The sequence below is a fragment of the Coprinopsis cinerea genome (assembly GCF_000182895.1).
Source record: "Coprinopsis cinerea okayama7#130 chromosome 1 map unlocalized cont3.1, whole genome shotgun sequence".
In the NCBI taxonomy this organism is placed as follows: domain Eukaryota; kingdom Fungi; phylum Basidiomycota; class Agaricomycetes; order Agaricales; family Psathyrellaceae; genus Coprinopsis; species Coprinopsis cinerea.
The window spans coordinates 127,940-148,082 of record NW_003307544.1 but is presented as its reverse complement, the minus strand read 5'-3'; the positions used below and the strand labels follow the sequence as shown (position 1 = coordinate 148,082).

General features: G+C 51.1%; 7 protein-coding genes across 7 annotated transcripts; 5 read left to right on the top strand and 2 right to left on the bottom strand.

Moving 5' to 3' along the window:
- Positions 1 to 256: 256 nt before the first annotated feature.
- On the bottom strand, positions 257 to 871 carry CC1G_02762 (hypothetical protein; the record flags this gene model as incomplete). Its single annotated transcript, XM_001828129.1, has 3 exons — positions 257 to 410; positions 491 to 619; positions 687 to 871. The coding sequence occupies 3 exons, from the start codon at positions 869 to 871 to the stop codon at positions 257 to 259; spliced, it is 468 nt and encodes a 155-aa protein (XP_001828181.1).
- A 1,719-nt stretch (positions 872 to 2,590) lies between these two features.
- On the top strand, positions 2,591 to 3,288 carry CC1G_02761 (hypothetical protein; the record flags this gene model as incomplete). Its single annotated transcript, XM_001828128.1, has 3 exons — positions 2,591 to 2,754; positions 2,818 to 3,159; positions 3,219 to 3,288. 3 exons carry the CDS (start codon positions 2,591 to 2,593, stop codon positions 3,286 to 3,288), a joined length of 576 nt encoding a protein of 191 aa, XP_001828180.1.
- Positions 3,289 to 3,715: 427 nt separating this feature from the next.
- CC1G_02760 (hypothetical protein) lies at positions 3,716 to 6,381 on the top strand (the record flags this gene model as incomplete). The annotated part of the gene is made up of 4 exons (XM_001828127.2): positions 3,716 to 3,776; positions 3,837 to 4,366; positions 4,419 to 6,195; positions 6,253 to 6,381. The coding sequence occupies exons 2-4, from the start codon at positions 3,882 to 3,884 to the stop codon at positions 6,379 to 6,381; spliced, it is 2,391 nt and encodes a 796-aa protein (XP_001828179.2). The 5' UTR covers positions 3,716 to 3,776; positions 3,837 to 3,881.
- A 1,385-nt stretch (positions 6,382 to 7,766) lies between these two features.
- Positions 7,767 to 9,005, top strand: CC1G_02759 (hypothetical protein; the record flags this gene model as incomplete). Its single annotated transcript, XM_001828126.2, has 4 exons — positions 7,767 to 7,981; positions 8,044 to 8,450; positions 8,512 to 8,869; positions 8,927 to 9,005. The coding sequence occupies 4 exons, from the start codon at positions 7,767 to 7,769 to the stop codon at positions 9,003 to 9,005; spliced, it is 1,059 nt and encodes a 352-aa protein (XP_001828178.2).
- An 816-nt stretch (positions 9,006 to 9,821) lies between these two features.
- CC1G_02758 (tyrosinase central domain-containing protein) lies at positions 9,822 to 11,574 on the top strand (the record flags this gene model as incomplete). Its single annotated transcript, XM_001828125.2, has 7 exons — positions 9,822 to 9,837; positions 10,249 to 10,324; positions 10,391 to 10,550; positions 10,609 to 10,694; positions 10,748 to 10,786; positions 10,847 to 11,271; positions 11,336 to 11,574. 7 exons carry the CDS (start codon positions 9,822 to 9,824, stop codon positions 11,572 to 11,574), a joined length of 1,041 nt encoding a protein of 346 aa, XP_001828177.2.
- Positions 11,575 to 13,541: 1,967 nt separating this feature from the next.
- CC1G_02757 (hypothetical protein) lies at positions 13,542 to 14,365 on the top strand. Its single transcript, XM_001828124.2, has 4 exons — positions 13,542 to 13,734; positions 13,795 to 13,956; positions 14,014 to 14,217; positions 14,278 to 14,365. Exons 1-4 carry the CDS (start codon positions 13,553 to 13,555, stop codon positions 14,306 to 14,308), a joined length of 579 nt encoding a protein of 192 aa, XP_001828176.1. The 5' UTR covers positions 13,542 to 13,552; the 3' UTR covers positions 14,309 to 14,365.
- Positions 14,366 to 16,038: 1,673 nt separating this feature from the next.
- Positions 16,039 to 20,068, bottom strand: CC1G_02755 (hypothetical protein; the record flags this gene model as incomplete). Its single annotated transcript, XM_001828122.2, has 10 exons — positions 16,039 to 16,319; positions 16,374 to 16,668; positions 16,824 to 17,452; positions 17,506 to 18,070; positions 18,122 to 18,394; positions 18,452 to 18,584; positions 18,637 to 18,865; positions 18,920 to 19,124; positions 19,181 to 19,689; positions 19,747 to 20,068. The coding sequence occupies 10 exons, from the start codon at positions 20,066 to 20,068 to the stop codon at positions 16,039 to 16,041; spliced, it is 3,441 nt and encodes a 1,146-aa protein (XP_001828174.2).
- Positions 20,069 to 20,143: the final 75 nt, after the last annotated feature.

Sequence of the window (20,143 nt, the reverse complement as noted above, 5' to 3'; positions counted from 1 at the left end):
GGCGATCCAACAAGTTGTGGAATGGAAAACGTCCTCGTTTCCGAGACTTGTACAGGTTGGGTGGAATTGGGCATTTATAACTCTGGTAGATGGAGTCTGGGTGTTTTATTGGTAGTGAATTTTGTCCAGTTTCGTTCCTCGAACTATCGATTCAGAATAGAAGTGACAGTGCCAATATCCGATTTAAATACCAACGACCGGCCTTAGCATTATTGCAGCCAGGGACGCCAAAAATACGGCTGGTTCTATGGATCTGCTAGAGTTGCTCTTGCTCAAAGTCAAATTCACGATCCAAGAGTTCGAGGTCATCATAGAAACCACGCTGATATAGTTCACGGTCATCGAAAGAGCGCTTCCCCTTCACTGCTTTGATGATGTTACCGACGCCCGTTAATACACCGGACAGAATGCTAAACCGAATGGGTAAAGGGCGTCAGATTTCTGCTAAAGAGATTCAGATTGTGGGAATGTGTGAACAACTTGTACGCACTTTCCGAAAATAGGTTCCCGTTCTAAGAGCTCGATACCGTCGTAGTCACGCTCCAGGAGGTCGTACAGACTCTGGAAGTCACGCCTTCCTTTGGCCCCACCGCCAAAACCGCAGCGATCTTTGGCAGCACTGAAACGATGATTCTCCATTAGCAAAATGCACGAAAGCAGATCCAAGGCTTGCTGGTTGTCCTTACTATCCAAAAATGGGTTCACGTTCCAGGAGGTCAACGTTATCGAACTCCCTTTCCACCGCAGAGTCTACGATGTGTGGTTCTCGTATGACGAGATCATCATCGAGTTGGATTGGAACTGCGACAATTGATGGTGAGAGGGTGGCAACGAAGGCGGCGAAGGAGACGAGAGTGGTTATTCTAACCATTGTAGGTGCGAGGTGGGTGAAGGTGTGGTTGGGGTATGGATGAGCGCTGTGATTAATTTGATGGGACAGGCTCGGCCAACGAGGCTGTACTAATTGGAGGGGAAGTGTGAGACCAGGCTGAGGAGTACCTTCCTCTAAGCTGCGCCTTTATAGCTTGTAGCCAGTGCCTTCCTTGCGATACCTGATCAAGGCTTACATCGTTCCCTCCACTTAGGGATGGTCAAGGGGTTTTAAAACCCCCGGGGTAGAGGCCAGGGGTAGAGCGGGGGTAGGGGTAAGGGTAGGTGTCTGGCTACCCTTGGCCAAACCCCCACCCCCAGTCGGGGGTAAGGGTTTTGATAAAAATCAATCAAAAGCCATTTATTTCAATATCTATGTATAGCTTCTACTAAATAACTGCTGTATATGCAATAAAACACATAAAAATATCCATATAGACAACTGTAAGTAATGATTAGTACCAAAATGGTTAAAACCCTTGGTCAAAACCCCCAGGGTTGGGGGGTAAGGGTACTACCCCCCTACCCCCTGACTGAGGGGTAAGGGTTTTGGGGGGTGGGGGTAAGGGTAGGTGTCCGGCTACCCGGGGGTTACCCCTGTCCTTCCCTACCTCCACTTTCTGGTGCAATCGGGGTCCAGGCGATTGAACTTCAGATTTTCAAAGATCATCTATTTAGGTTCTGTCCATCAAAACGCCGCCCAACAGGGTCTTTCATTATCGAATGGGACGCTCGTCTGTGTCAAGATGAACCGGTATCTCGTAGGCGTCAAGCACAGGTGTTGAGTTCGAGATAAGGGGAGAGTTCGACGTCGTTGTACTCGTGGTCGTCTTAGAGCAGTCATACGACTCTTCCTATGTCTTACACCGCAGAATCTCACGTTCGTGTTTCAATCATAGTGGGAAGGTGTTGTCTCTCCTAAATATACGAATTCTGAGAGCTATTCCACACTTCCGGAAACGTATACAGCAATCTATTTTTATCGCAGCCGACCAGATCGTCCATGGGCCCGTCGCTGATTTGCAGCCAGCGCTGATCAACCGTGACAGATCTATGTATGCCTCCCCTGTTCGGATGATATGATAGATTTCAGATGGAGTAGACGTAATCTAACTCGACGAAGCTGTAGGCCCTCGAGAAGCCCTGGGGTGTGCATGTACACACTTAAACACTCGGCGCTGTCTTCAATCGTTTTCTGTGCTACGAGTTCTGAGTTTATTGAAAATTTTGGGAGCTTGAAAATATAGAGCGTGAACGGATCGACGCTTCGCATTCCAGCCACAGATACATGTGTGACGCTGGGTGAAGCGCCCACGAAGCGCCCATCTCGTCAAGAGGCTGTCCGACTCGGTGAAAGGGTACCCCTGTTGCGCTCATGTCTTCGTAAAGCTTCGATTGAGGGCTGTTGTACATGTCGCCCATTATCATCGTAATGCGAATCTAATGTGGATTACAATCTGTCGAGGGGTCAGTCATCCGTGGATGCCTTCCACCCACTTCTGCCTCATGGCCAGTCCTGTTCCAGTCGGTGGGAGGGTGTACAAACAGCTGAAGGTTAGTATAAAATTCTCACTCACCGCGAATGAAAACCTCAGCCTGGTCTCACCCCTCTCACTCATCACAAGCAGCCTCGCCGGTCGAGTCTGTTACACCCAATTAATTTATCCATCCTATCTCTCACTCGCCCCGTTTCATACGTACCCTTACCCGCATCATCAAGATGGTCAAAGCGTCCACTCTCGCTCTCTCTGCTTGTGCTCTACTCGGATCTGTGGCTCCCTATGTCGTACAAGCAGCCCCCATCCATGCTGATGATTCCGTCTTTGAACGGGACTTCACTCACGACATTGCCGAGGTCTTCGAGCGGCAATATTACCCGATGTAGTGCGTATAGCTCGCTACATAGCTCGCTGTAGCTTGCATTCTGAAGTTTTCATTCCGATATAGCGCGGTCCCACCCCCTCGACCTGTGTACTACCGACCACCCGCCTACGGAGGCTATCATCCCGGCCCGAGTCGACTTGGGGGATGGGCAAGACCTCCGATCAGTACCGTCAACAACTTGAAGCCCACCACCAAGCCTTCGACCACGAAGCCTGCTGCCCAACCCACCACTCCCGCCAAGAAACCAGATAACAAGCCAAAGACGAGGAAGGATTCGAAGAAGAACAAGAAGAAAGCCAAGCGTGATTTTATCCACGCTGATTTCGACATCTTCGAGCGGGATTTTGACATCGAGGGACGTGATTTTGAATTTGAACTCGAACAGCGCGAACCGATCCTCGGAGGGTAAGAACGCATAGTTCGTGGGTGCTATCTGAGATATACTCTGACAATGTTTCTTGTAGGCTGTTCTCAGGTGTCGCCGACATCATCAGCGCCGCTAAGGGTAAGAAACGACAGCCTGCCACCGAGTAAAGGATAGGAGATAGATGTAGGCATATGTAGATTACAGGGAAGTAGTATTTGTGTACACTGCAGTAGCACCTTGTGTGATGTTGCAGTTAATTCCGACTGCACCAACTTGAAGGCAGTTGAGCTCTTTGAAGTGTAGTTTGCTTTCAAAGCCGTTGAGCTTGGAAAGGCACCAGGCATGGAAGTGGGCACATCCGCATCAACGGGTGCCCCTCAATGAATGCTTAATACGTTACGCAGCTCCTGCAGCACTCCGGAGAATAACTGGAACTCCCCGACGTCTTCGCAAATATGCGACATTCGTTAATTTCTTTCGAAGTCATTTGTTTGCTCAAAAGGCCTCTGACAAACAGTGTGAAGCCGAAGACAAACCCAATCGTCATTCCGGAATCCGCGTGCACGTCGTTCACACCATTTGTCGGCCGCGACCGTCGACGTGAAGTCGTCTCGTTCTTCATCTAACGTTGGCCTGGTGAAAAGGTGATAATTTAGTGAAGGCTCTCTTTGCATCGGTCTCACAATGGTACTGACTATCGTCACCTGAATTCTAGCACGATCAGGACCGCCGGTATCGTCCACAGCACAGCCGGTTGCAGATGTCCTGGCGCGCTGCAACGCTTCTACGTTCGAGAAACCGTGCTCTACCGCCGCAACTACGACCCCGAATAAACGCCTCCAGTCCTCTTCGCTCGATATGCCGGCGCCAACTTAGCTCAAGCTCGAGGGCCTCGGTGCCGACCTCCAGATTGACGCCGGGCAACGCGGTTGTCACTGCCCTAGCGGTTGCTGGTTCAGCAACTGTCTACCACCTCTTCAACGCGTCGCCATTAGAGCCTATACCTCTCACATTCGATACGACGTCAGCCGAAGACAATTACACCTCACCCTTGGCTGACATCACATCCACTGTATCCAATTTCACGGGCACCAATGTCGATTTTTCGGCGATACTCGACGGAATCAGTGCAAACCTCTCAGACGATATCATCGAGACCAGTTTGTGGGCACATGCGGCAACCTTTTGCCCACCAGTAGGCGACGCGACCGGCATTGCGAGGGTGGACGGGGCCTCCGTTCCAGTGTGCGTCCTACAAGCTTCCCGCTTCTCCACTGGTTCTCACCTTCGCCTGCAGCCACATGCCCCCAGAGGATAACCTCACGTCGTCTTTCATCCCACTCCCCACTCACACTATGCACCTGTTTGGCGTCTTCGATGGCGAGCAAGGAGGAGGCACCTCGTCATTCCTGTCTTCGACTCTACTCATCGCTTTGGCTGGCTCAATGATCGACTTGCTGAAGAAACATGGATACGGCAATTTCGGAGATTTCGAGGAGGCGGAAAGCGAGGTGTATCTCAGCAGTGGCGACGGAGCAAGGACAACATCAGACATGGCGCCTATTCCCTTCACCCCCGACATAGTTCGCCCAATCCCAGACGATTCGGCGGTCGAGGAACTCATTCGCAGTACGTTCTTGTTAGTGGACGATTGGTTGGTTGTCGAGTCAGCTAGTGGCTTCCTCTCAACTGTCGATGCGAGACGTGCTGAGTCCCTCTCGAAAGCACAAGCACCGTCCTCCGGTAATGAAGCTTCCAAGGTCGCACCTCCCCTCACAGACGGCTTAGGCTTCAAGGAAGAATCGACTCACACCCTTCGCGATGGCCAGTCTGGGAGCAGCGCTCTTGTTGGTTATTACGAAAGCGATACGAAGAAGGTCCGGATTGCCCTGGTGGGCGACTCGAGAGCTGTCTTGGGAAGGCCGGTTGTGAACCGACAGTACCGAGCGACTCCGAATCCAAGATCATCCGTTGCTTCCGTTGCTGGATCGACATCACCATCCTCGACACCTGTCACAAGAGAAGAGCCCACGGCTATCGTTGATCCGTCCAAGCCCTCCACCCCTCCTAGCGCTTGGTGGCCATTCTCATCTTCCCAAAATTCAACTTCGCAGAACGAGGAGAGGTTCCTTGAGCCTCTCAGAAAGACCGAATACCCCACGCTTTATGAGGCGCAAGTCTTGACCGAGGAACATACGTCTGCGAATCCTGAAGAACGCGCCCGCATCGTAGCCGAGCACCCATCATGCCATCAGCACCTCTTCTCCCGAAACAACGATCCCTACAGCACCCATCCGAACGACGAGCGATATCTAGGCATTCCGACGACGCGAGGATTCGGCTATGGCGCCCTGAAGTGGGGAAGGGATGTCCAGGAGAGGCTGCATCGGGAGTTTCTGGGTGACCAGCCGTTGAAGGAGTTTAGCGAAGGCAGGGTGCCCTGGCCGGAAGGTGCTCGAAAGGAGTCTGAGGACAGTGGTTCCGACTCTTCTTCATCCTCATCGCTGTCTCATACGATACCCGCCCCCAAGGTGTCGACACCAGGAGACCCAACATACCTTCGAGCACTCCCGACGGTCACTACTCTCCCCGTCAAGCCTGGAGATTTTGTGGTACTTGGGTCGAAGGGTCTATGGGAGTGCTTGTCGAGCGACGAAGTAGTCGGGCTTGTCGGTGCTTGGGTAGAAGAGCGAAGGAGGGCGATGGGTTCTAAAACATCGGCCACACCCGAACCGGGCGCAGCCTCACTGGTTCGCGAACTCACCTCTCAACCACCCTCGTCGAACTCTCGTAAACTAGCTAGCATACGGGACCCTGCCTCTCTTATGGGCTTCAACTCGGACGGTGCTGACAGTGCCGTATTGGGAACTAATCTGGCGCTTCCTTTGCGCGGTGGAGCGCCAAAGCCAAATCGACTCGTGAACCCTACTGAACTTCCAGTTGTGAGGGAGGGTGGTTGGTCTCCGAGGAGCGGCGTGGCTGCGAATGATGGATGGAGGTGGACGAGATCTTGGCGAGTATCGAAGGATAAGGTCAAGTACGTCGTGGATGGAAGGGATTTGGAGTGTGTCTCGGTGAGTGTTCCCTTTTGCTTCTCGCCTTGGGTGTATCACTGACGACTCTCGATTTAGGTACATATCCTTCGTAATGCACTAGGTGGCGCGGATAAGGATCTTAGAGGAGGTTTGTTGGGTATGGCCTCCCCTCGAGCTGCGAGGTTTAGGGACGACATCAGCGTCCAGGTGATATTCTTTGAGTAATCGGGTATATTCCTTGCCGTGGATGGAAAACCTTCGGTCCATTGGGGGTGTATTGAACTTCGGACTACAGTCTACTAGTACGCCTAGTCATCCAATGTCGCTTTCTTGCTTTAGTTTCACATCACTAAAATAGAATTTCACGTTGCATTGTGATCCAGGGCTTCTGGTTCGGTCCTGCCAGTGTGCCGGGTGATGCGACCAAGTTCCAGCTTTCCGTCCAGAGTCTTCATCATTGTTATCGAAGCCTACTGTGGTCAACATCATGATTCGACATCGTGCTGGGATCCATTGGAGGTGAAGCAACCATCTATATAAGTGTAGGAAACGATGTGACAAATTTGTACCAGATGTGATAATGTCACCTTCGTGGAAGTAGCAAGTGATGAGAGAAGATTTGAGTATAGTACCATTATTGGGTGAATGTCGGTGAACGATCGCACCGACTGTATGCCTGAGGAAGAACTCCGAAGGAACTGTGGGCAAAATAACCGTGACAAGTTCGTGCGCGACTTGGGCGGTGGTGATTCGACCTTATCGTCGATGGTAACATTCACCTGGTCCCCATATCTGAATAGTTTGCCAGGTCTCGTTTAACCATGATTTCTATTTGCTCCCGGTGACGGTGGAAAGCGGGTTTGGTGGATTCAGGTGTCTGTCACGGTGTTGCCAGGAAGATAGATGCCATTTCAAAGCACGAGGTGGGTATGTGGAGCATCACGCCACAATACCCGCACATCGTTCACTCAGAGCTAGAATACTCGCTCGCCATGGAAAGATGTCAGATGCATGAAAGCGCGGGTAGATACATGGGTTGCAGCCGTATCCGCACTCCGCAATACCCGTTCAAAGTTCACATAACTGTCAGGAGAACACCGTGTAGCACTGAGACGGGCTCGACGGGTATCGCCTCAGTCAATCGATGTAGATGCGGTGGATTAATATGATGATAGTTGCGCTGATTCCACACCCTTTCGCCGCCCAGTCCTTCTGGGTGACTCCACTGCCGAATTTGCAAGAAGAGAACTTGACAACCTTTCGAGGTTGCTCTACCATGTACCTTGGGCCTTCACAGACTTATTTTCTCGTGTTTTGATCCACAAAGACTTAGGCCGCATTGAACGTAGGCCGCATTGAACGTTGAAGCCTCGCAATTCCTTTCGATTGACTTGCCGAGTGGATCGACATCGATCGGGCATCACGCTGATACTTTTGGAGAATCATCAAGTACCCCTAGAATTAACATCACACCCTTTCATTATCTGGGCGGTGAAGGTATGAACATAGATCAATCACCATCCGAAGTTGCGCCCAAAAAATCCTGTTCAAGTTCCACCGAGTATACGGAGCTCACAGATCTAATTATGGGACCAGGGGGAGGTATAAGAATGACATCGCAGACCGCTCTCGAAAGTTATAACACCATACCATTCTCATTCGTTAACATCTACATCTTCACGTATTTGTGCGTGAAGATGTTATCCAAACCTTCGTCAATCGCTTACGCATCCCTTATCCTTGCCTCGTTCATTCCTTCTACTATCTCCCAACCCGCGCTCGACGATGACAGCGTTTTGGAACGCCAATACTACCCGATGCCCTAGTGAGTCTTCAGTGTGGTGTAATTTACTGTTGACCGGGAATTTGGACGTTGACGGCATTTAGTACCTACCCACCGGCGCCTGTGTACCATCCCCCTCCAGTGGTGTACGGTCCACCCATGACGCCTTGGAACGGCGCCCCTCCTGGTAGTGGTAGACGTGTTCGTCCCAAGAACGTCCAATCAAAAACCGGTAAAAGGAAACCACCGGCAGCCAAACCACCGGCCCCAGCCAAACCTGCACCAGCCAAACCACCTCCACCACCTAAACCACCTGCGCCAGCTCAACCACCTGCGCCAGCCAAACCACCTCCACCAGCCAAACCACCCAACAGTGGTGGTAGGCCAGCTCGAGGAAGGTCACCTCGCCCCGCCAAACCCCCCGGTGGTGGTCGGAAGCCTGGTCACAATGGGGCTTCCCCTCATCGGAAGGGAAATGGAAACACTCGTCCTGGCGTTGGAGGAACTCCGCGTACGCCTCACCCAGCAGGTGGAGGTGGCACTCGACCGGGTCAACCGACTCGCCCATCCAGACGACAACCTGGCAAGCCCAAATCCGGTGGTCAAAAGCCTCGGCGAGGTGCAGTTGCGCCTCGCCCTGGAGGAAATACTCGTCCAAGGCCATCAGGCGCCGGTCGTTCGCGGGTCAACGCTGTGTCAATCGTCCAGGAAGACGGCGAAGAAGGCTGGTTCTACGGTGAAGAAACTGGGGTCTGCCTTCAAGAAGTCCTCTCGTGCGAAAAACCTTCTAAAGAAAGTAGCCGGTACCGCGTTGAAGGCAGTCGGGAAGCGCAAGCGAGATTTTGTGGGTGATTTCGATTCCAACCTCCTGCAGCGGGACTACAGCGACGAGGAAGTCTATTCACGCGAACCTGGTCTCGACACCGAGAGGTCAGTCATTGTATGAGCTTGATGCGGAGGATTGGTCATGCTCACTTACCTTTCTAGCTCGTTGGAAAGCCGAGAGTTTGGCCTGGAGGAACCTATTCTGTTGGAACGTTCGAGGGATGTCTATGAGCCGTTCTGATCGCCTTGGACAGTTTCCCTTTCCTTTATTAACGACGGTCAGTCTTCCTTGATCTGACAGAGCTGTCTGTCTATTCTCCGACTCGTAACAATTTGCCGCTGTCCTAGAAGGATATTTATATATTTATTGACTGAGCTGTAGCATAGCTTTGAGCTTTGTCGACCAATTTTAGACCGACGTTCTGAGGGCGGGGAGACCGGTAAAGCCCAAGTTGGATGACACTGGCGGTTGAGATGAGGATTCAAATGTGTCGGGGAAGTACGGGCATTTTTAGTCGACAGTTTGGTCACTTCGGCGATACCATGGATTAACATGTACTCAGGAATCAGGGAACTTGAACCGGGGTGCAGAGGAAATGAGACGACGGTAAGTAAATGAGAAGCAGAAACATGGTGAAAAGGGAAGCCCGTATCGGAGAGCATCGGGTGTGGGCGCGCCAAGCCTTTCCATTTCGTCCGCTTACTCTCCGTTAAGTCGCCGATCACAGGCATCATTCGGCATTCCGACCATCACCCGGCCAGTCATCCGGCTTTCTCTGTTGGGCGCTACGAGGAGCGAGTGATACACTCGGGGCATTGTATATCTCAGTTTCGTACAGGATGGAAACATCAAGCAGGCCTAGAGGGCAGACTGTATACATCCTTACGGACGTCCTGTGTTGCACCGACGTTCTAGACCCAGTACCATAGGTTATCAGGGAGCAATCAGTTCTGTGTACATCCAGTCGGCATGGTAGAGATCTCGTATAGATCTGGCGCATACAAAGACATGCATATCAGCTTCCCTTTCAAAGTTCAATCGAGGGTGATGGTGGCGATGGATGACTACAATGGTCTGTACCTTTTGAACTTTTCCTGCAAGAGATGTCCTTATCCCATACCGAAATGTTCCAGACGCAAGACCAGGCACATATCTGACCCTAGTCAAGGAGAACTTCTGTGGACGACGATAGATTCCGGACACAAACACCCCGGTTACATGGGAGAATAACGTAGACTTTTGATTTTGTAACCTTCTCACCGCGTGTACTTAATTGTCTCTAAGAAGCTCACCACGTTCTCAAGGAAGTTGTAACAACCCCACAGTAGACACCAGCGCGCGGCGACATCGGGAGTTACGTTCCATTTAAAGACATAAATAGTTTGAAAGTGAGGCACAAATCGATAGGGACAGTCCTTTGCAGAGATGGCTCCTTTCGCTCAGCTCTTCGTTGTCTTTGCGATCGTTTTGAACGGTTTTCTAGGCGTCGCTTCAACGCCAGCCCCAGGGCGTCCCTGGAGTCAAAAGAAATGCAAGTCCATTGACGTCCGTAAAGAATGGTCAGTGCCGTCGTTCTACTCTGAAGCCCTAGACTCACCGACTTGAATGTTCCAACCCTCTAACAGGCGGACCCTCTCGATCCATCAGCGTCGAGACTACATTCGAGCTGTAAAGTGCTTGGCGAAGAAGCCATCGAATGCGGGTCCGGGACGTCTGGCTATGAAGACGAGATTCGACCAGTTCGTCGCTGCCCACTTCGACCTCAACTTGAACGTTCACGCCGTCGTAAGTTTCGTCCTTCATTACGCGGCCCAACATAGTTCAATGGATAAATTGAACCTAGGGACAATTCTTGCCATGGCACCGTCATTTCGTGACCCTCTATACCAACGCCCTGCGTGACGAATGTGGATACAGAGGCCCAACACCGTAAGGTGGTCCACATGTCATGTCTTGTCCCTTCACTGACGCCCGCCTACCAGTTACTGGGACTGGACGCGAGATGCGGACGCACCTGAACCGTACGTCATTTGAACTTTCCCATCTTGATACTGATACTGAGAACTTAACCTTATATTCAGTTTCGTAAACTCCCCCGTCTTCGATACGGTTCTCGGATTTGGTGGTGACGGCGTCTTCGGTACGGCAGACCCTCTCCCTCCCATGGACACACCCTTTCCACCGCTTCCTGGATTCCCCACCGGTCCTAAAGCACCTGAAGGCTGTCTCCAATCGGGACCCTTCAAGGACTTCAAAGTCAGGTTCGGTCCACTTCCCGACGAGGAGTCTCCCACTGGAATGTGCATCGTTCGAGGTATCTTCGAAGGCGTTAGGAACAACGTCAATAGCACATCTCTCGCGGCTACACTCGCCCAACCAACCTTCGAGGACTTCCGTAACTTCATTGAGCTTCAGGCTGCTCCGCTCGAAGAGGCTGCTGGAATCCACTGGGCTGGACACGCTATCGTTGGTGGTACCATGATGAATGGGTACGGGGCTCCAGCCGGTACGTGCGCCTAGGTTTATCTCCAGGTCAGCTACGTAATTGACGCCCGTTTACTTTGATTCAGATCCCATTTTCTACCTTCATCACGCCAACCTCGATCGCATCTGGACGAAGTGGCAGAACGCCGATCGTCAGAACCGACTTTATGAGATTTCGGGGCCCATCTCCGTCGTACCAGAGACTGATGTCCAGGTTACCTTGGATTGGATCCTGCCTTTCGAGACTGTCGCAGATCCTATTCCTCTCCGAGATGTCATGGACACTGAAGCATATCCCAGCTGCTTCAGATATGATGATCAGTAAAGGGTTAACGTCTCTGTTGCTTTGCTTACCTTTCCCTGTATCTATTGTCCTATGACTTCTCGAGTAGGATGATGAAAGAATTGGATCGCGTTTGCCGAGTCCCTACTAACAGGACATCGGATTCCGTCCGATTATCCGTTCGTCACAAGCTCAAACCAGTGCACAGACATTGACCACGTCGCTAGCCACTGTTTTCCGATAGAGCATCCCATTTCCGGATCAAGCCTTCACTCCAAAAGGCTGGTTTCGAGTTTCGGCGTTCTGTGTAAGATGAATGCTGAAGGAAAAGCAACGAAAGGCAAGGAATGATGGCGACCACAAAAAATTAGAGTTGGACAGGGGCGCCATGCCGCATCACGCGCACGTGCGGGGCGTGAGGCTCGAGCAAAGCGTCAGCCGCCATTTGGAATGGGGTGCATAAGTTAACTTGTATGTTACTTGTATGTGCGTAAGTTAACTTATCAAGTAAGACAAGTAACTTTGTTAACCACCGTGCCAGACTAGTAGTAGAAGGAGGATAATTCTGGCCTAGACCCCCAGATGGATGGGCATGGGAGGTTCAGTTGTCGACAGTACACCCGCGCCGACGTCATCTCGACGAAAGGACTCCCATAGATCAGGAATTCGAACAGGAGAGCTAGCCCTTACGATTCCCTAATCCGCCGACCGCCGTACGAGAAACGACCTTTGAAGTCGAGACAGTCGTTTATGTTGTAGCCTACGCACTGCGCTGTATTTTGCGGGGAGAAGTTGACTGAGAGGCGAGACAGATCAGCAATACTAAATAGGCGGTTGGGCCTCGCAGGCGAGCCAATGTCTGGTAAATTCATGCCAGCGTCGTGAAAGAACCAATACGCATGCTCTCGCTGGGAATGAACGGCCATTGTCGGAAGGTAGGGGTCGATCCAAAGATGTAACAGAGGTTCCCAGTGTCGAGAAGATGTTCAAGGAAGGCGATTCTTGGAACTTGTTTGGTTGGACAGGTGGTGGTTTGGGATCACGAGGCGAGCGGGCTCCTGGCAGGACTCATTTGATCTTCCATCACGAACTGATGAATCTCCGAGCGAATTGGGACGGCACAGGCGCGGCCTCCCATAGACAGAGAATCCGTTCCGATTCGAGGTGCACAACATGCACCTTGACGACGGGTTGTAGACTTGCAGTAGATCGAGCATGGTGAGTCAGACTAAGAATATCAGAAAGCCAACTCTTCTCAGATCTCTCAATCTATGTAGGTTGCTTGTGCTCCGGTATGCACTCTCGAGTAGTCTGTCGTCGCAACCATCTTCGACGAAACAACATTTCAGAAATATCATAACGATATCATTCTCCCTGTACGAGACTCCTTCAAGCAGTGATTCCAGGAGCAGAATGACCAACGGAGGATGCCAATTCGCGATCGCGTGAAACCCACCACCGGAAAGACCGAAGAGCACTGGTTTGAAAATTCAATTCAGGGGAACTCTAACGTCATCTACATCCGTCACAAGGAACCGCTGGGAAGGGCGCCCACAAAACTGAACGTCGCCCGGCTCGGAAATATCGGATGCTGGGCTCGAGCTGGACTATGGAGCAGGTGCGAGGGACTGTTGTTCGCAGCTGCCACGCCCTCTCGTACCCCGACGACACTCGCCTACATCATGATCAGGTAGTGACGTATAGTTGTCGTGGTGGACTACATACAGTCGACAGCGAAAACCCTCGGATAACGCCAGCCGCGTTGGGATCACGCTGCATGGTCAACGGCGAACGATCAAAGTTCCTGTGCACGCGGATATGTAACAAATCCGAATATGGAATCGATCAAAGTCCAACGAGTCCTTATAAACCCCAGGAGAGTCGTTCGGAAATCCTCAGCTGGGCTCCCCCCTCTTCCATCTACAGAATCCCTACAGAACTCGCCGGTCGAGTCTGTATTCTAATCAATTAATCTTCACTACCACCTCTCCTATCCTCACCCCTTTCACGCTCTTTCATAATGGTCAAGATTTCCACCGTCGCTGTCACCTCTGCGCTCGTCGCGTCTGTCGCCCCCTCGGTTATGGCTGCCCCATGCCTTCGAGGTGTGACTCCCACTAGGCTCCGCACCATGGACCTGACCGCACGAGAGCTGGAGGCAATTGAACTGTACGAACGTGATCCCCTGTTCGGTCTCATCGCGTACGTCGCCAATACCTTTCATTATCTGTCGTATCTCTAACAACCCGTCTATAACTACAGCAAGGGTGCCAGCCTACTCGGCGGCCTCTTCAAGAAGAGGAAGCGTGACCTCGGTGACGCATTCGACCTTTACGAACGAGAGCTCCAATTCGAGGATATGGATGCTCGGGACCTTGCTGAGATCGAGCTCTATGAACGTGACCCCTTGTTCGGCCTCATTGCGTGAGTCCTTATCTCCTGTACATCCTGCCTTTTGGACTAATGTGCCCTGTCCGATAGCAAGGGAGTCGGCATGCTTGGAAGCATCTTCAAGAAGAGGAAGCGCGATCTTGGTGATTTCGACCTCTATGAAAGGGACTTTGAGAATATGGATGTCAGGGATATCTTCGAAACTCTGGATGCGAGAGGGTTCTTCGATGATGTAGAAGTGAGAGAGCTCGCTGATGAGTTCGGAGCGAGGGAGCTGTTCGACGACTACGAAGTGTGAGTGATTTAGCGTTGCATACTTCCTCATGGAAGAACTGACATTTTCTTCCCTTGCAGTCGTGATTTTGACCTGAATGAATTAGACTAGATCGTGCGCTTCTGTCCATTCATGTAACTCCCACATGCCAGAATCTAGACCTTCCGCCGTCCTATCGCACTTAGGGACGCCCTGTTGATCTTAGACGTTCTAAGATCAGTGTTGCGTGATGTTCTGGTACTAAGAGGCTCGGCTCAGTTTCCATGAGGGTGGCCGAAATTAAACCCACCTTCGTTTGCAACAAAGATCTGCCATGGAACCAACATTCAACCATGGCTCGCATCGGCCGGGCTGGGCTTGGACTGTTGTGGCGCCTATCTCGGGGGGATGAAACAGCCAAGCTTTGATTTCGACTTACGACGCGTAAAACGTGTTTCTTTCAAGGTCGATTCAGAAGCCATTTGAGCAAGGATTCAATCATACAAACTGCTTTTGGTCCCCCTTTCTCGAGAGACGCTGGTGTCTATTGACCCGTAATCGACATGAAAAGTACATCCAGCACGCTGCACACATATTGAGAGCGCGTCAAGATGGGCGCCGTAAACTCCACTAAGTTTGACTGCACGTAAGTACAAATGTCCAATCCATCATGGGATTACCATCACTCCATCAGCGCCCATTAGCACTCAATTTGTATGCCTTGTTGCGAGGAGGAATGGTCCAGACTCCAGAATACCTTGCTCTTCTGGATACGGGAATCATAGATTGAATAACACACGAGTAACTCCCCGATGTGCACAGCAAGGACTTTTGGAAGGCCGGATCGTGGGAATTGTTTGGGCGTCTATTTCTCTACCAAGTTCTCGGTCGAGAGGGTGGGAGTTCTTCTCGTCTGCGAGCGCCTGAATCCTCTGCAGATATGAGATAGATCAGAGGGAGGTTATTTCGTTTGACTACCGAGCACGATTCTATGGCAACTGATACGCACGCGTCCAGAAGGACATTGCAAACGTAATCCACCGCGATGGGTAGGCGGAGGACGGGAACATACAGACACACAGTAGATCCAGTTCCCCCTGGGTACCGAAGTCTCTGTGCATGGTACAATCAATCAGGGCTGTCGACTTCCTTTTGACTGTCGGTGGGCCTGTTATATTCTCGTAGCCTTTCCCGTCCCCTCACCTGGGTCACAGTGGGCAGTGGGTGACTAACCAGTAGCCGCAGTGCAAACAGCCCTGATTAATTCACCGTGCTTTCCGGCAACCGCCTTTCACCTACACAGTATCACCCACACTACGTACGTCCGGGAACAACCCTCAAACAAATCTTCACCCCTTTGCACTCCACACCTTCGCTCAAAGCCTAACGCATTTGAAGTCAAGGTATGTCCCAGTCTTCGGCACATCTTCATAAACCTCTCATAGACTTAACCCCGTCTCGTAAGGATGGGAAACATGCCATGGCTTCCAAGCGAGCTCAGAAATCTCATCGTGACGCTGTGCTCGGATCGCTCGTCCTTACACCGCCTACATCAGCAAAAGGCCCAGCGCGTGGGCGCTTGTGGAACCCGTGTAAACCGTGATGCGCGTGGCGGAGTTTGAGCCCGCGTCTCCCACGGCTCCCACAATCCCTTCCTCCGCCACTAAAGACACTTTTACTCGACGTCCGCCGCGCTCTAAGCTCAGCCGTGTGAAGTTCATGAAACTAGATACATTAGAGCATAGATGTAGCCAAAATAAATGAATGCCACGTTAGTTCCTGTACCATACAACTGATATAAACTCGGAGCACTGTACACTACAATTAATAGACTTAATCAATCAATACTACCGTACCAATCTTCAAGTTTTTGGCAGTGGATAAGGAGGGAATGGAATTCGGTTTTCTTTCAATGTGTCCTCCAGCAAAGATACCCAGTTGTTAAGCAATGACATCTGGCTACGAACGAGAATAAGCTTGGCCTGCAGTAAAGCGATCTCCGATTTGGTCTGTTGACACTTGACATCCGTCAGAGCATTGATTTTCTCTTTGATATCTTCCTGAAGATCGCGTGCATCTTGCTCGAGATCGGACAGGCGAGGTATTTTGGATGGCTTCGCCTGATAGACTGCAGGCTGAGACTCTGTAGTTGTTAGTCAGTGAATGAAACCCATAATCTGCCATGTTGTTTTTCGACCTTCTTCAGTATCAGAACTCGGAACGATCTCAGCGTTGACTGCTTCCTCGAAGTCCCGCTTAATCCTTGGCATGTCCTGCTCGTTGCTTCTCATAACTTGATGCTTGCACCGTAGGGGAGGGAATTTGATTGGTTCGGGGGTTGGGCCGTCGGGATCGAAGATGCTGGGAGGTTTTGTTGGTGTCACTGGGTTGGATGGATCGAGATGGCAACGACGTGGAGGAACATGGATAGGTGAGCTCTCTGGTGTAGTTGTCATATATTTCGATGGTCCTTGCTCCAGAGTGTTGCGAATCTAGAGACTGGAAGTGAAAGAGAAGGAAAAAATCTCTCAAGCGCCGCGAGCGACGCTGGGGACAATCAAAGGTTCCCACGATTTTCTTCTTCTCTGCAGGGCGAGGGTAATTAAAATGCTATTTCATGAGCATGATGATCTATAAACTTGTTTACAAAGTAGCTATTGAATGCATCGAGAGTCCATATGTGTTTGAATCCTGTTGACATGATAGGCTCTGGGCCAAAGCGAGGAATTAAGTGGGCCGAACGGAGAATAGAATCGATGTGAATGATAGTAACATCACGATCTCTACCATTAATAGAGCTGTCAGGCTCAACTACCCAAAGCCCAGTATCCTTGTCTGGTGCGCGTCCAACCTTCTTGAACCATTCAACAACCGCACATGGGTAAGTGGTGCCCTCGAAGGTGAATGAAATAAATTTCTTTACTCGAACGACGGCGAGCCCACGGAACCCTGGTTTCTCCTCATTCTGGACGACAAAAACGGTGTCATGACGAGGACCCGAGTTCCGCCATGATTCAGTGCATCGGATCCACTCTCGTTTCATCCCTCGGATCCCACTGATGTCACTCGGGGCGTAGAAGGTCGCGATTGCTGAACGAAAGGTTGTGATTGATGGTATTGAGTCCAAGATGTCGTTGTCTTCCCAGTCCGACTGGTCGTCACTGTCATTACTGTCTTGAGGGTGGGTGAGATCGTGGAGGAAGTTCCGGAGAAGTTGAGGAAAGGCCGGCAAATCAAGTTCCGCCGCCACCTCATCAGCCGAGAAAAAGCGACCCTCTAACAAGAGGCAGTTAGCAAAGAGTTGCACTGTGATAATTATAGCCACGCACCTCGAGTCCTCCCTAGGTTAACATCAGCCAACACATCTTCCCCATCCACTACACCCTCATCAGGTTCATCCAAGTCGTCGTCCTCCCAGTCTGTGTTTGTCGCTTTTGTGATTGTCGGTTGGGGTGGAAGGCGATCGGGCGGAATCATCTCTCGGGCAATAAAAGAAGCTCGTATCGCAGCCAGCTTGTCGAGCCGTTGGTTGGTGAGGAGCATCTGTCCTAGCGCTTCAAACCTGCTAGACCGTCTCCAAGGTCGCTTGACAGCAGTGATGTGGCGAGATTCGGTAATCGAAGAGCATAGTCCGTTGGGTGCACCAAAGTTGATGATGTGGTCGCGATAGTGAACAAGCGAGTGTTGGCGTGGCAAGGAGAAGCCATCCGCACGCACGCCGGCCTTGCGGAAAAATTCGCGGTGCTTGTGGAAGGCAGCTAGTGATTCTTGGATCTTTGCAAGGGCTTGTGGGTCAAAGTCGTTCCGTCGTACGAGGAAACAGAAGTCCATAAACGCCGAGATGCACTTGACGATGTCGCTGGGTACGAGTCCGTTGATTGCAGGAAGGTAGATCTATTGATTGTATAAGCTACATGACCATTGAGGACAGTGGCAACTACTCACCTTCATCAGTGCTTTTGAGTCATCCCCAGTCCACTGTTTGAATCGTCGCCCCTGCTTGAATCTTCGTAACCCACTGAAGGATGGGACAGCTGCCAGACGTCGGTCGATCTCGTCCATGATGGCGTCAGCTTCTGCCTTCTCGTGCGCTAGGTACAAGTAGTCCTCCACCCAGGTAACGAGATGGTCTTTGAATGTCCCTTTTATCACCTGGTGCAACAAATCCGAGGTAAGAATCTCGTAAATGCAAGCGCGAGGGAAGTCCCGGGTGAACGGCTGTGAAACGGATTAGATTGAGAAATTCTAGCGTGTTAATTTCAAAAAAGGGCTTACGACGACTGTGGAGTCAAATCCATAGTTGTCCCAGATCTCTTGATGACTGAATCCATTTTCGAGGATGGCGTCAATTAGCTCGTTCGTTCTTGGACCACCAACTCCTTCCATATTTGCCGGGAGGACCGTACATCTACGACAACTCTCATCAGCGATGCACCACAATTATCTTGTGATCGACGAACCGTGGACACCACCCTTGGCAAATACCCGCGAGCATAACTTGCTCTGGGTAGTCCGCGATGAATGAGCCAAAATCGTAGATGACCCTGCGGTAGTGGCCATCTGGGCACCGACGGATAACGGGTGTGGTCATTGCGTCCTTGATACTTTGGAATATTGCTGAAATTGACGAATGGTATAGCTGACGTTTGAAGCGCCGGAAGTCAGGGTCGTTGTCGTATTTACGGTCACCTAGACAAGACTGAGTATTGGTGTGTTATGATCATCATCTGAATGAATACATACTTTTTGGGATAGCAAGGAAGGCAATAGGAACAACGGCATGTCGGTGTGCTCGGCGCACCGAGTTATGAATATTCCCGATTGACAGATAGAGTGGATGATATTCGATATTGCCGGTTGCAACAGATACGGTTGTCTTGTCACTGCCTAGTATCAGGGGAACATACATGGCGCCTTCCGTCGCTGGATTGTCACGGTATATCTTTTCCTTTAATGATCATGTTGTAAGCCTCAAAACGGGTTAATGGGAAGAGGAAGACATACCGATTGTTTCCATGCAAAATTAGCAGACATAAAATCACTCCATCGCCGTTGACCCTTCTCATCAAATTCAACATAAGCCGCAGTGTCGAACTCTCCATCGAAGTCAGGGTTGTCCAACAGGTTTGTCAAAACCGTGTCGGGATCCCGATACCACACCTCATACTCTTGGTTCTTCCAGGCTGGAGCATCGTCCCCAAGGTCTTCATTAACATTGGCCTTGAAGCATTTCCAAGGTGCGTTGCCATCGTTGATCATGTCGATAGTGTCGTAGATGTGTTGGTATGAATCAAATGGCCCTGTGCTGCCGTGCTGCATCAGGGACAATGCCCACATCTCGAGAAGGGTGTTGATATTGGCTTGAGACATCTCGACACGTCGATAAAGGAAGTCAGTTAAGTTGAATTGCAGTTCTCCGTCGAAGGGGGTCCAATCGGTGCTGTCAGGTGTATAGCGTGGCGGAGGTGGAGTGTCGGAAGGCAGAGGATCGCCATTGATGCTACATGGAATTCCTTGCAAGGAGTTGAGTCTCATGGGAAATGAACAGTAGCCAGAAATGCAGCCCGTACCTTGAAGAAATGGAATGCGTTTTCGTTTTAACTTTGGGCGGGGAGCCTGAGGCGGGGGCGGAGACGGTGAGGATTGTGGAATATGTTCGTGGCCATGGTTGTCCCACCCGTTCGGAGACAGTCCACCTTCAGAACTGACAGGACTGCAACTCCGACGAGATGCTGCTGGCGATGGTGCTGCTGGCATTTGGTGCCCTGCGAGACTGGCATGCTTGGCCCGGACGTGGTTGGTTCGGCCATAGTCGGTTTTGAAACGCTCCTTGCATCTCGGAAAGGGGCAGGGAAGTTTCTTGATTGCGCTGGTCTTCCGGTTTCGAGCCATGGACAACAAGAGGACAGACCAAGTTGGCGCAGGACAATGGGTTCAATTGAAGGGATCACAAAAAAACAGAAAGAG

Excerpts from the sequence above, each read along its gene's own strand:
- CC1G_02757 (XM_001828124.2), top strand. The coding sequence starts at position 13,553 with ATGGTCAAGATTTCCACCGTCGCTGTCACCTCTGCGCTCGTCGCGTCT. Across the intron at positions 13,957-14,013 it reads CCCTTGTTCGGCCTCATTGC|CAAGGGAGTCGGCATGCTTG; the intron begins GTGAGTCCTTAT and ends CCTGTCCGATAG. Across the intron at positions 14,218-14,277 it reads CTGTTCGACGACTACGAAGT|TCGTGATTTTGACCTGAATG; the intron begins GTGAGTGATTTA and ends CTTCCCTTGCAG.